Source organism: Artemia sp. Qi Xiang Cuo, chromosome 20, assembly GCF_049724085.1.
Source record: "Artemia sp. Qi Xiang Cuo chromosome 20, ASM4972408v1, whole genome shotgun sequence".
Classification (NCBI taxonomy): domain Eukaryota; kingdom Metazoa; phylum Arthropoda; class Branchiopoda; order Anostraca; family Artemiidae; genus Artemia; species Artemia sp. Qi Xiang Cuo.
In genome coordinates this window covers 48,728,000-48,742,292 of record NC_142813.1, presented here as the reverse complement: position 1 = coordinate 48,742,292, position 14,293 = coordinate 48,728,000, and the positions used below count along the sequence as shown (strand labels likewise).

At 36.5% G+C, this 14,293-nt stretch overlaps 1 protein-coding gene across 1 annotated transcript in view; it reads left to right on the top strand.

Annotated features, from left to right (window-relative positions):
- The window catches only part of LOC148940307 (uncharacterized), a 51,261-nt gene extending 37,429 nt beyond the window's left edge, over nucleotides 1-13,832 (top strand). Inside the window, exon 5 of the mRNA XM_089105831.1 lies at nucleotides 12,019-13,832. Within this exon, the coding sequence (XP_088961957.1) occupies nucleotides 12,019-12,689 (671 nt within the window). The 3' untranslated portion in view covers nucleotides 12,690-13,832. The remainder of the gene's footprint in view (nucleotides 1-12,018) is intronic.
- Nucleotides 13,833-14,293: the final 461 nt, after the last annotated feature.

Below are 14,293 nucleotides of genomic sequence, written 5' to 3'. Positions count from 1 at the left end.
GTCGCAGGTAATGACAGTGTACGGTAGACGTAGCTGGCGAACGGTTTTCTGAAAATTATTCAGAACACTTTCCACAACGGCTGGATTAGACGGTGGGCCTGGTACAACGGGCAAGTATCCAATCTTACTTACAGGCGTAGATTCCGCCTTGTAAGTCGCACAAAAAGCTTTGAGACCGACAAACTGGGGCACTTCCGAGCCTTCGGTGGCTAGGTTAACAAGCTTGGTAGGTGCAGTCTTGCAGATCAGCCATGTGTTATACACATCTCTGAACGGCAAATTTCCATCCGAGCAAAGAACGGTGACATCCACATCTCGACGGGAAGGTCTGATCTTTCGACTCAAAAACTTTTTCGCATATACTTCAGCTGGAGCGGATGGAAGAGTGGAACTCTTCTGCCACTTCTTCATCAAAGTTGCATGCTGTTTCACAGGTTTGGTAGACGCTGGCTGTGGCTGTGTCACAATGCAGGTAGTCACATGCGAGGTGGTGCCATCTGCAGTTTCCTCCTGGATAAAAGAATGTGGATTAAAACAATGAAGAGCCAAAAAAAGGCGACAAAAAAGAGCAGGAGATTGTTTCTCGCGTCAAAAGCAGAAGTTGGCTTGGCATGGTTTAACACCGAGGACACCAGCATCTGGTCTAGGGGTCAAACCGTGTATTCATAGAATATTCGATTGTATCTGTACTTAGCATATTAGCTAAGCCAGGGAAGATTTACAACTTATCCCCGACCCACTTAGTCTTGGCTTTTCTCTGTCTACAATTACCCAGCGTCTTGATGCAACCTATTGCAAAATACTTGATAACTTCAATTCAAAATTCAATTCAATTCGCAAAAAAAAGACCAAAATTACTGCATGGGCTTGTCAAACACATAGAGACAGAAAACGGAATAGTTTTTATTCCCGTTCACTGCCCGTGTCAAGAGATTCAACGAGTCTTGACACTCTCGCCGAGTTATCCAAATTTCCGCTACCCATACAATGGATTTAGAATGATCCCCCTTCACTTCTGAGAACTTTGTACTCCACCCATTTTACCCTCGATACACAATATTCCCTTACGACCAACACTTGAAAATCGTTCAAGTGAATTTGGGGGACTTGCCCGCTGGCAAGACAAATCTCCCGTTCTTGTGTCTTGTGTCTGCAAATAAACAAAAACAAAATGATATTTCCTAACTCTCGTTTTTGTAATAACTTATACCCTTTGCAACACAATATAAATGTTTAAGGGTGTTTGCTTCTCAGAAAACTGTATTAAGAGCCAAATATAAGGAATAATACACTGTTGAATAACAAATCTCTAAAATTTTCGAGGCCTTGCGGCAGAAAATACTATATCTGCCTGAAGATCATTACTGAATGAGAAAGGCAGGTACGTTTTATCGGCACATTATAGACCTTTACCCGTCCCTGGAAATCGGGTAGTTACGTCACTGCTTATCATACTTAGGTTTCTAGAGTCAAGTCGATATCGCCCCTCCCGAAACGAGATGGAGTATACGCTACTGACGACGGGTACTGTTCTTTGGTTTGCTAACCTGGTTACTGAAATGCCGTCCCGATCTGGTTCCTATTTCGGTGTTAGGAAGGTCTCTAAGTCCCTAATTTTGGACGTTGCTGACTGTACGACCCCTGCAATTACTGCGGCCAGCTCCCGAGGCCCAAAACGAGGCAAATATCAATGTTTTCAGCATGTTCGTGAGGGTTTGGGTGTCTTGACGATATTAAGACTGTGCAATCTTCTCAGTGTTCGGGAAGGTGCATGAATAATATAATTAAGTGAGCTGGGCGTATTGAAGGACTCCACTTTGATGAAGGAAAGGCCAGTCAAAAGTTTCCTCCACCTACAAAGGATCCTAAGCTCCTCGAGCCTTCCCAAAAACATCATCTAGTATAAAGCTTAGGGACAATTAATTACCCTTAAAAACTAATTTTGCAAGCACAGACAATACTTACAGACCAATCAAGGTTGTCGCAGACAAAATGGCTGAAGAGGGCATTGCCAAAACCATCAGGAATGTAGACCCCGACTTACCGAATCCTCTCCTCCACAGCCAAAGCAGCTGACGTCAGTAGCCGTTGAAGCGTCTGATGGCTCACCCTGTATCCCAGGCGGTTCATCAACTGAATGTTTGACTTACTTCGACTTTTATGAAACAAATGGACAGGGAGGGCGATTTGCTTAGCAGTAGCTATGTGAAAAGCTTGGTGAATAATGTCCTGACCAAGATTGAGCACAATTTCTTTGGTTTTACGGTCAAGTTCGTATTTAGTGTTAGTATCTTCAGGTGGACTTGAGATGTCTGCTACCAAGTATGCCAAGATATTGAACAGCAGCGGAGGAACAAGATCATTTGCTGCATCGTACGAAAGATTAACCGTACTTCCTGAAGACTGATACGTTTGGACACTCTCTACCAGATTTGCCACTTGCTCCAGTCAAGCTAGGGCCAGATTGAACTGGCACTGATTGCTCGTCCACAGATGCTTCAGTATCGGTCTCACAATTTTCCAGATAGCTCTGTGAGGCAATGTCCGAACTGGTTTTGGAACTTTCACTTCCGTCACTATCTTCTTCAGACGACTGCACTACTACAATTGTCTCTTCCAACGACGTTATCAGTTCTCTCACTTGGGCAATAACTGCACCTGGTGAAGTAACTCCCTTCAGATAATAAAAGGATTTGCCACTAGATACGTACTTTCCAAGTGTCTTGCCAAAGCGATGCCCAAGATTTCTCTTCATTCTCTTCATGCTAGATCTGACCAAAGCAAAGCCACTGCTTTCTAGGACCTCCTTTAGTTTAACTTTAAGCTCAGAAATGCAATACACTCTGCCCTCTTGCATTCTAGATCCAACGTCTTGCAAAAACTGATCGTATACAAGTTTAAGAGGATCATAATATCCAAATTCATCCTTAGGTTTTGACGCCATGAACTTTTTGTAGCACTTCATGTGGTAAGAAGTACCGTGGGCAAGTAAGTCGTTACCTGCACATCTCTCTAAAACTTCTGGATTAGAAGAGATGAGTGTCTTAGCTTTTTCGTGCACTTTATGGCAGACGTCGGAAGACTCGAACTTGCTCATTTTGTTCTGTTTATTCTTCAAGTCTTTTTTCTTGCCACAGAACAAACAAGAGGAACCATATGAAAATGAGCTCTCTGTGGAAAACGATCTCGTTCTTTTCCTCGAACTCCCTGGTCTAACGTTTTCTTTGTCTTCATGGTCCTTAGAGCTAAAGCTGTGGAAAAAACGCCGCTGACAGCTCAAATGCCACTTCGGGCTCTTTTCCATGAAATCTCCCTTAGATGCTTCAGTCAGTAAGTACATATACTGCTTGGTTTGACAGCTCTGAAGCGTTTGCAAAAGCCGGTCAGAACTTTTCATACTTGACAGCTTCTCGTCCGTTTCTGTCTGGCAGATGACACATTCACTGAACTTCAGTCTTTTAATTTTCTTTGGACTTGAGCCATACTGCAGCTTCTTTGAAATAATCTGTTCCATGTCTGAAAAGAGCACACAGATCAGTGTAAAATAGACTGCAGGCACATTTTCAAAACCCTAACACCATTTCTATGATTGTATATTTCACCATCTTGACAAAAAAAAGAAGCAAAACAGACAAAAAAAGACAAAAAAAAGAAGTGAAAAGTTGAAGCCAATTATCAATTTTTGAGATAGCCAGAAATATCTGGAACTCCCTAATGAAAGAACAAAAAATGAAGTTCAAAATGCCGGTAATTAATCAACCACCAGAAATAGCTAACACTACTGTACGCCTAGTTTGGATATCACGTGGTTTTTCTCAAGTATTTCTTTCTGCTTTTGGCCAAAACTGTTTTTGATGTTAAGAATTAAAAGAGAAGGGTCTGTCGGATGCAACAGTCTCATGTTTTTGGGAACTTTATGGTCTGTTGAACAGATGAAGTATCTCAAATTTGGGAAATTTTTTTTCTATGAAGTTGCTCACAAGAGTAGATCTCTTCCAGTAGCGGTGAGTTTTCAGGACCACCATGTTTGCCTCCGATTCCTGTGTCTGGGTCCAGTTTCCTGTTTACAAAAGTTTCCAGGGAAGTATTTCATGGCAGAATACAAGCATGGAATCCAGTTTACGATAGTCGCTTGTTAGCTTAACACTTACCAACCATCCAAGAAAAAGATTGGAGCTGCAGAATGCACATCAAAACAACTAAAAGATAATTAATTTCTGCGAATGCTCAGACCTCAGTGTCCTTTTCCCAAAATCCAGCTCTTACCAACATGGTATGAACACAGATCCAGGCATTTGAAACTGTGTTGGGCACGGAAACAAACATCCTCCAAAAAACGCATTCAGTAAAGAACACAACCATGAGATCATTTGAAAACTGACTCGGAACCACAGTTTATAGAATTATCCTGTATGTTTACTGCAGATCATTTCTGTTCTTCATTCTTGGTGTAAACAAAAAGCTCCTCCCGCTTATTCATGGATTTGCAGGTTAGTCTGTTTGCGTCAATCAATGAGACATGGTTCAAAATTGTATCATTCATAATTGTGAAAGCAGAAACAAACTTGGTGAGCCAGCCAAGTGGTTTGCAAGTGTCCCATCTCACAGGTATGACTTAATTTATATACAAATTATGACTTAATCTATTATTTACATACAGTGGACTCAACTGATTGGCCTATGTAGGATTTTATCAAAAATTTGTGAAAATAAGGAATTTTTTTTCTTCTAATAACTGGTGGAATAGGTGGGATGGTTTCAGAGGCGGATCCAGGATTTTTTAGGGGGGGGGGCAAAATAGGTTGATCCGATAGACTTGCGTTAGGTTTCACTTTCATAACACACAGATATTTAAAAGTCATCAAAGGTCAGGGCCCTCTAGAGGGAGGAGTGGAGGTAGGTACTTCAGAAGACCTTCCCAGAACACATTTAAGCCTGTAGACCCATCCCTGAAAGTTTCATTTTCCTAACCTAACCCCTATCCAAGATAGCCAAAAGTAGCTAAAGTAGAATTTTACCAAAAAGACAGATGGATCTACAGGCTAAGGTATGTCCTGGGAGGGTATTTTGAAGCACCTACCTCCACTCTTTCTCCCACTAAAGGGTCCTGAAATTTGCCTACATGACAGGTAGAACCTATTGAAATTTGACAAAACAACTCTTTACCTTAATTTTCAGTTACTGGTTTCTTATTCTCTGGCTTTAGTTCTGAAAATACAATTCCTGTTATTTGAGTAGAATTTTGAGCCATATTGATGTTTTTTTTTAATATATGAAATGTATTTGCATATCTTTAAAACCTTAATACTTGGGATTGAGCAAAGTTGTGGAGCTGAAAATTTTGTTGTTTTAATTCGTTCAAGCAGAAGATCTATTTTGCAAGGTTTTACTCAAAATCAAAGGCCAGGACCCTCTAGAGGGAGGAGTGGAGGTAGGTACTTCAGAATACCTTCCCATGACATACTTTAGCCTGTAGACCCATCCCTGAAAGTTTCATTTTCCTAACCTATCCCCTTTCCAAGATAGCCAAAAGTAGCTTAAGTAGAATTTTATCAAATGCTGGAGCTATGCCCCTGATGGAAACAAGGTTAAAAATTTTTTTTTTATCAATTATTCCCCCTTTGTTAGCCTACTGTTTCTAAATGTAAGAAATAGTGCTATTACAACTAAATCCTGAAGCATGTCAATACAACTGAAACTTTTAGATTCCTGAATTTATACTTTCTCAGCATGATAGTTGTCACCCAGACAATACCCCTCTAATTCTGATTGGGTAAATTTTTGGCAGTTCATATTATTGACTTACATATAAAGTAAACATACTACATGATGCCTTTTTTATACTCTTTCCAAATATAACAATAATTTTTTTCAGAAATGAATTTTACCCCCACCCCTATTAATACCAATTCAGGGTATATATTTGCACATTAGGGCAGTGGGGGTAAAGTTTATTTCTGATACAAATGAGAGGCAAGTTTAAAACTTACACCCCTCCCTCTAATGTGCAAATATATACCCTGAATTGGTATATATAGCCTAGGGGGGGGAGTAAATTCATTTTGACAAAAATGATTATTATATTGGTTAAGAGCATAAAAAGGGCATCAAGTAGTATGTTTACTTTATTTGTAAGTCACTAATTTTATAATGGGTGAGATAGGGAATGATCATACTGCTAATTCTATAAACTGTACTCGGAACTGAACAGGAAGCTGATGCAAAAGGTGGTCAACCCCTGAAATACTTGGCTACTATGCTATTATATGATATAGCCTACTACTATGCTATAGCCTACTAATACTAGGCTACGCTTGCGGTCAATATATACCAAATCATTTTATTGAGTTAGGACTAAAGTGAATACACCATTCGATGCCTTTTTTTTATGCTGATTACGAATATAATAAACATTTCTATCCTAAATGAATTCCAACCCCCCCCCCCTATATAGGCTATCCCTACCCAAAACCTGCGGGGGGATATATAGGGGGGGGGGGCGGAAATTAATTTATAACAGAAATAATTGTTATATTCTCAAAAAGCATAAAAAAAAGGCATCACATGGTGTATTCACTTTAGTCATAACTCAATAATATGATTTGGTATATATTGACCACGCTTGCTAGATACACTACACTTGATAAATCACTGATGAAGTCTGAATCACGCTGGCAAATACTGATATATGCTGGGATGTATGAGATAATGAAATTAGCTTGTTGGCTTTTGTGGGATCATTCTATCCAGATACTTTCCCTCGACAATAGCGTTGCGTACTTAGGGCATGTATCTTGTACTCTCAAGATGGCGTTGCTAGCCGAGAAAAAAAGAAGCGAAAAGGCAACTTTGAACTGCTATAGCTGCTGATGCTAGCGTCTGACACCGGTATAGCAGGCCTTCCCGGGATCAGCAGGTCATGCTCTGTCCTTTGGTACAGAAAAATCTCGGTCATTTCACTGACCACTCACAAACTGAAATAGAGCACATTGCTTCGGGTGAGTCCCAGACTAATATTACACCCAAAGTGTTACATCATCTTATAAATTGGAAATAAAATCAGCAATTTCAAATTTTTTTGGCTTTTTTGGAAACTTAATGACATCATTTCTCCGATGGGAAGATTGTAATTTGTTTTGAATGTAACTTGTCAATAGCTCACCTCACCAATTGGGGATAAAATCTCGGATTACTCTAAATTTTCTTTGAAAAAATTTCACAACCTATTTGGAGGCGTCCAACTCTTTAAACAGCCCAAGCTGAATGTCCCTCCCCTAAACAGAACTCAGTAATTGCTATGGTAGCTTTTGTATTTGACCCCTGTTTGTTAACAAAATACCTACACACCTAGATACACCAGCCAAATCTGACCCTCATTCCATCAGCAACCCTTGTTACATTTCAATTTTTACTTTGTACCCTTTGTACCGCAAGCACATACTGCAACCAAGAAGATTTGCGCTCATCTATAACCAAAAATTGGTTGTACACTAAGAAATAATTTCGAAAGTGGTCATGTCGCATCGATTTCTTTGACATCCATGAAAAAAATGTGTCCTTGAGAAAATGGGATTTGTTTTCCATCACAGAAATGGAGATCTAGATATTCTAAGGACTGAAACAAACCTTAGTTTATTCCAAGGACTGAAACAAGCCTTAGTTTTCTCGAATGTGCTACAGTTGTTTCAATTTCTTGGGGATTTTTCTCTGAAATTATTAGCCTGATGTGTGTTATGTTTTCAATCGAGGAATATTATGGAAATTATTTAGAATTAACATGATTTCAATTATATATCAGATCACTTTGTGCGCTTAGAAGTAATTTTTACTGTTTTCATGCTACGTCAAACTATTTTGACTTCCGAGAAATGATAGTTTTTCGACACGGTGGAATTTTTACGAAAGCGGATAGAAAATTTTTAATCGTCTAAAAACTAAAGCGGACGTTATTTTTGCCAAAAAAAAATACTTATCCGTTACCTTTTCTTTTTTAAAGTTATGATTTTGTGAAATCCCGACATTTGTCTAAGTAAAATTTTATCATAAAATGCCCTATAAGTTAACATGGTACTCACAGGGTGGTAAGACAGCCAACCTTATTGATTATTGTAAACCGAAAACTGGTTGTATCGATACAGATACTAGGGTATATTTGGGTACTGTCATTGATGTTAAAAGTAAAGATGGTGCAGTCATTGATGTTAAAAGTAAAGATCATCATCTAGTGGTATCTAGGGTTAATTTAAAGCTGAAATTTTGGAAGGGTAACTACCTTCCGGGAAGCTATGATGTTGGTAGACTCCAGGATGAGAACTTGAGAGAAACTTTCCTGGAACAGTTGAACACATAAGATTTCAAATAAGGATAAGTCTTTTTATTAGACAGTGTAAAACATCTACTAAAGTTCTGGATACTTCGATGAAATATTCAGTAATTATCACCAGGAGAGACTCTAAATTATTACAATTAAAGAAAAAACTATATTTATACTGAACAAAGAATTACTTTCGGGTCACAGATAATTTTCGATCCATTGGCTTTGAGGGTTCATTATTTGAGTTCATTCAAAGTCTTGAGCTCTTTAAAATTGTTTATATGTATTATGAATTTTTAATATAAGTGGCACAATCTTCTTCTTATTCTAATTGCAAACGAAATGTTGCTGAATTCAAAGTTATAAATTTGCCTGGTCTCTCATCCACATATTTACGACCTTGGTATTTATTCCAAAATCCCACTGCCTCTCTATGACGATTGACGAACACATAAAAGTTCAAATAGGGATAGATCTTTTTATTAAACAATGAAAAACATATAAAAAAGTTCTGGATATTTCGATGATATATTCAGTCATCTGAATATGTCATCGAAATATCCAGAACATCATTACCTCAGACGTATTTTCATTCCTTTTACTTCAGCTGCTCGAATTACTCTTTACTTTCGGATTAGCATAAATACTCTTTAGTTTCGATTTGTAAAGTGGCAAATCAGCAATTTCAATTGAATTAGGATATTCTGGCGTGATCTGAGTTATATATTTATCGTGTTATTCTTTAGCTTAAAGTCATAGGGTTGCAAATAAGCAATTCAATTGAGTTAAGAAGCTCCTAACCGCAGATTATGTTGTCCATCATTTTCACTTGAGAATCTTTTTAATAGTTGTTTTCCCATTTCTCTTAGCCACAGATCTCGCTGTGCTTCATTTTCGTTAATTTTTACCTCAAACGTTTTGTCTATGCCTTTTGCTTTAGCTCTTTGGATAGTCTTCTAACCGCAGATTTTACTGTACAAAATTTTCGTTTGTAATTCAGTGTGATTCTCGCTCTTGGTTTTTTCATGGCTTTTACTTTAGCTGTTGGGAGCCGTTTGTCATCTTGTATAATTTTGCATGCGTCATAGATACCAAAAACGACTCTAACCCTGGGAAAAATGATGTAGTTTGCTGTTGAAATTGTAATCATAGGCAGTGCATTGGCGCTGGCTAAGTAAAGAGCGATATGGGCCCAATGTAATATTTATTTTTCTTTTTTTCCAAGGCACTTCGTATAGAAAGAGTTTTCGCATAAACTTCAGAAAGAGCATATTTGATTGGAAATTGAAAGTTTTAGTGCTTGTATGCACGATTCTAATAATACTGCTACTACTAGTACTGCCACTGCAACTACCACTTTTATTGCATCTAAGTTTTAGGCTAAGAGTATCTAGGTGAACGTTTTAAGAGTTTTTGAAAGGGAAGCTGGACTAAATTAAAACATATTATAAACATATAGGCTACCAAAATCGGCAATATCATAGAAATGGCTCGTAGTGTTAAATTGAAGCTTTCAGGGCTTGATGAGTGGTATGCTCAACTGACCAGAAGGCAATATGTGCATATTACTACTACTAATAGTAGCAGTATTTCTGCTGCCACTACTATGACTGTTGTACAACTTGCTAAGAGTGTAAAGGTAAAAATTTCAGGGGAAAATGAGGGGGACGTTGAACTGAATCAATACAAACTTTGTGCATATTTATTGTCAGAAGAACGTATCAGCAATATATTAGGAGTGGCCTGGAATATGAAGTCGAAACTTACAGGGCTTGTTGTAAGGAATTTTTAAATAACCAAAAAGGTCATATTTGCATGCTACTGCTACTTCTACTACCACTACGACTGCTGCTACTGCCAGTGTTAGTAGCACTGCTACTATTAATATTGCTACCAAAGCTAAGGACATTAAAGTGAAAAATCTGAGATGTTGAGACAGAGTTGATCTAAATCAAAACACACTAAGTCCGTGCAGATTGTCAAAAAACGTATTAATGATGCTCCAGGACCATTCTCGAGAAATAAGTTGAATTTTCCGCGTGCGTTGAGGAGACTGCTGAAAAAAAAAACTAAAGGTGCTATGTGCGTGTAGCTACTAATACTACGACTGAAACTAAGGGAATTAAGGTGAAACGTTCTGGGAATATTTAGAGGGATGTTGAACCAAAACAAAACACACTGCGAGCATGTAGATTGTCAAATGGGTGTACCAGCAGTATCTCGGGACCGGCTAAGATTAATAAGTTTTTACTTTCAGGGTATGTTGAGGCAGATTTTGAATTAACAAAAAGGCGTTATGTGCCTACTACTACTACTACGATTACTGTAACTAGTAAGGCTAATGGTATTACTTTAAACTTATTTTTCCATGCCTTCTAGACACCAGAACATAATACATACATATATATATATATATATATATATATATATATATATATATATATATATATATATATATATATATATATATATATATATATATATATATATATATATATATATATATATATATATATATATATATATATATATTCTGAGAAAAACAAACATTCGGCTCGAAATAAGGATTGTTTTCAGTAAAGTGCAAATTATGTGCTGATCTTTAGAAGGCAGGATGGAGTCAAGCTCATCTCAGCTTCTTCTCCTTTTCAGTTTGACCCGGTAGTTTATTCAGTTTGATCAACAAAAAAGCTTTCAAATGGGGATAAATCCATTTATTTAGACAGTGAAAAAAGGGTACTAAAGTCCAGATATTTTAGTCACATATCCAACGACCGTCTTTAGTAGAAATACTAAAATAATGAAATTGAAACTAGCATATTTATACACAACAAAATAAATAACTTTTTGGGTCATTCACAAAATAATGAACTTCCGGATTATTAACTAGATTATTTTCAGAGAAAGTTCATTGACAAAGTTCATTCAAATTCTTGATGTAAATTTTCATCTTTAATTTTGCCCAAATGTAAAACAAATTTCCAATAAAAAATAGATTTATCCCCATTTGAAAACTTTTTTGTTCGTCATAGAAAGGCAGTGTGGTCTAAGAAAACAACATCTATTTAGTTTGATCCGGTAATTTCTCTTCGTTTTGGGTTTCTTTTATTTATTGATGGTGATTTTTGGTGGGTTTACGCTTGGAAAATTATTTGATATTATTTCTGGTAATTTTTGGTTCTATCGAGCTCTTTACCTTTCTTTGAAAAACTTATTTTGTAGCAAAAGTTTTAAAAAAAAATAATATGAAAATAGAGGAATGTGGCGTCATTCGTCTGAATTTTTTTTTAAATTATGGCTCTAAATGATTTTTTTCAAATTTGTGGCCGATATAGATTTTTTTTTCAGGCCAGAAATTCTATACTGCCAATTGAAAAAAAAAATATTGACACGTTTTGAAGAAAAATATATTTATAAATAAATACCCAATTGCTTGTTTAAAGAGCCATTATAAGCTGTTTAAAAAATAGTAAATTTGGTTTTGGGTTGTGTTCAGAGTCACAGTTTATTGCAAAAGCATGATTACTTTGTCGCAATCTTAATATTGTCGGAGCAAAATAAAAATACATCATTGCAATCACCATTGTCAAACCCCCCGCCCCCCCCCCACACACACACATAGGGAGCTTACAGTCCCATTCCTTGAAGAACAAAGAAAATCTTTTTTTTTTCCATGGGTAGTACTGATGTGTCTTTTTTTTCAGAAATCAAAAATGAAATCTCAGTGCCTCCAGGTTCTGTTGCACTGTTTAGACACGAAGTCACACAAAGTCTCGCAAAGGAGAAGCTATATGGGTGTGATGTATGTAAAAAAAAGTTTACTACGAAGTCATCTTTGAATAGACATCAAAGAATTCACTCAAAAGAGAAGCCATATGAGTGTGAGGTATGCCAGAAAAAGTTTACTATGATTTCAAGTTTATATGTACATCGAAGAATTCACACAAAAGAGAAGCCATACAAGTGTGATATATGTCAAAAAAAGTTTGCCCAGAAGTCAGATTTGAATAAACATCGAAGAGTTCACACAAAAGAGAAGCCATACGAGTGTGATTTATGTCAAAAAATGTTTAATCAGCTTTCAAATTTGCGTGTACATCAAAGATTTCATATGAAAGAGAAGCCATTCAAGTGTGATATGTGTCATCAAAGGTTTTGTCAGAAGTCAGATTTGAATATCCATCGAAGAATTCACACAAAAGAGAAGCCATACAAGTGTGGTATATGTCAGAAAATGTTTTCTCATAATTCAAATTTGCATGTTCATCAAAGAATACACACGAAAGAGAAGCCATATAAGTGTGATGTATGTCAAAAAAGGTTTAATCAGGTTTCAAATTTGCATGCACATGAAAGAATTCACACAAAGGAGTAGCCTTATAAGTGTGAAGTATGTCAAAAAAGTTTACTCATAATTCAACTTTGCATGTTCATCGAAGAAATCACACGAAAGAGAAGCCATACGAGTATAAAGAATGCCATAAAAATTTTATTCAGGTGTCAACTTTGGATGTTCATCGAAGAATTCACTCGAAAGAGAAGCCATACGAGTATGAAGAATGCCATAAAAATTTTATTCAGGTGTCAACTTTGGATGTTCATCGAAGAATTCACTCGAAAGAGAAGCCATACGAGTATGAAGAATGCCATAAAAATTTTATTCAGGTGTCAACTTTGGATGTTCGTCGAAGAATTTACTCGAAATAGCAGCCATAGGATGGATAGATTATAGATAGATTTTATTTCATACAAATATAAACAACACAAATAATTAAAAAGAGCCAACAGGGAGCTAAGCTCGAAAGGAAGGCAAACAATTATTGCAATGAGTTCAAGTACACCAAAAATAGAGAAGATAAACCAAAAAACACCATAACATACAGAAGGAGAAGGACAACGGAGGCTACCCCAGCACGGCAAAATCTAAAAATAATACTAAAAAGCAAATTATCAAGAAGAATCACCCCGTCATCAAGGAGTTTGACGTATGTCAGAATTAGTTGACCAAAAGCTCAAATTTGTTTAAACATCAAAGAATTATAACTTGTACTGTCTAGTTACGAAGTCACCTAAGGTGACGCAAATCAGAAGCCATTTGAGTGTGATGTCTGTCAAAAAAGTTTAATAGGAAATCAATTTTTAGTAAACAATATGGAATTCTACATTTTCTGTTTGCATACAATGTAGTTTCCTTTAGAAAGTTCCATTAGAAAGTTCACACTATAGAGAAGCCATACACGTGTGATGTATGTCAAAAACAGATATCTTTTAAATCAATTTCATCTATCCATGGAGGAATTGAACATTGAAGAATACAGAACAAACATACAGAACATGAAACATACAGAACAGGAGCACTAAACATATCATTTAGGCAAATTAAGTTTTTCTAGTAAAATTAGTTTGTTATTTCATCAGGGACAACTTCGCAGTAACAACGAGTCTCACCAATTGTAAATTCTGTAAAATTCTCTAATTGTAAATTTTGTATAAATACAGAACCCAATTTAGAAATAAACTTCTAACATCTTAAGTAAATTTCAAAGTTTTGCTTTTATTTTAAACAATTGTCCAAGGTTTTCATTCAGTTTTTTTAATCTCGATGGCTGTTGATGGCGATGGCGATGGCGATGGCGCGACCCTCAAATGGAGACCAAGTTTTTGCAAAGATTATTTACTGAGAGACCTACAGGTAATATCCTTAAATTGATCATGGCACTTTTAAGAAGAAATTTAGGAAGCGGAAGGGCATTAAAACAATTTAAAATCTGTAGTTGCGTAAAGGATATTAGAAAAATGGAAATTATAATAGAAATTAGGAAAATGGAAATTGGGAAAAAATAAATTACGTAAAATGTATAAAACGTAAAGGATATTAGTTTTATTGGTATTGCATTTTCTTCTGTCAAAATTTCGGAAGAATTTTGAACTCCTGGAAGAATTCCAGGACAACAATGATACTACTTGTCCCTATAAAAA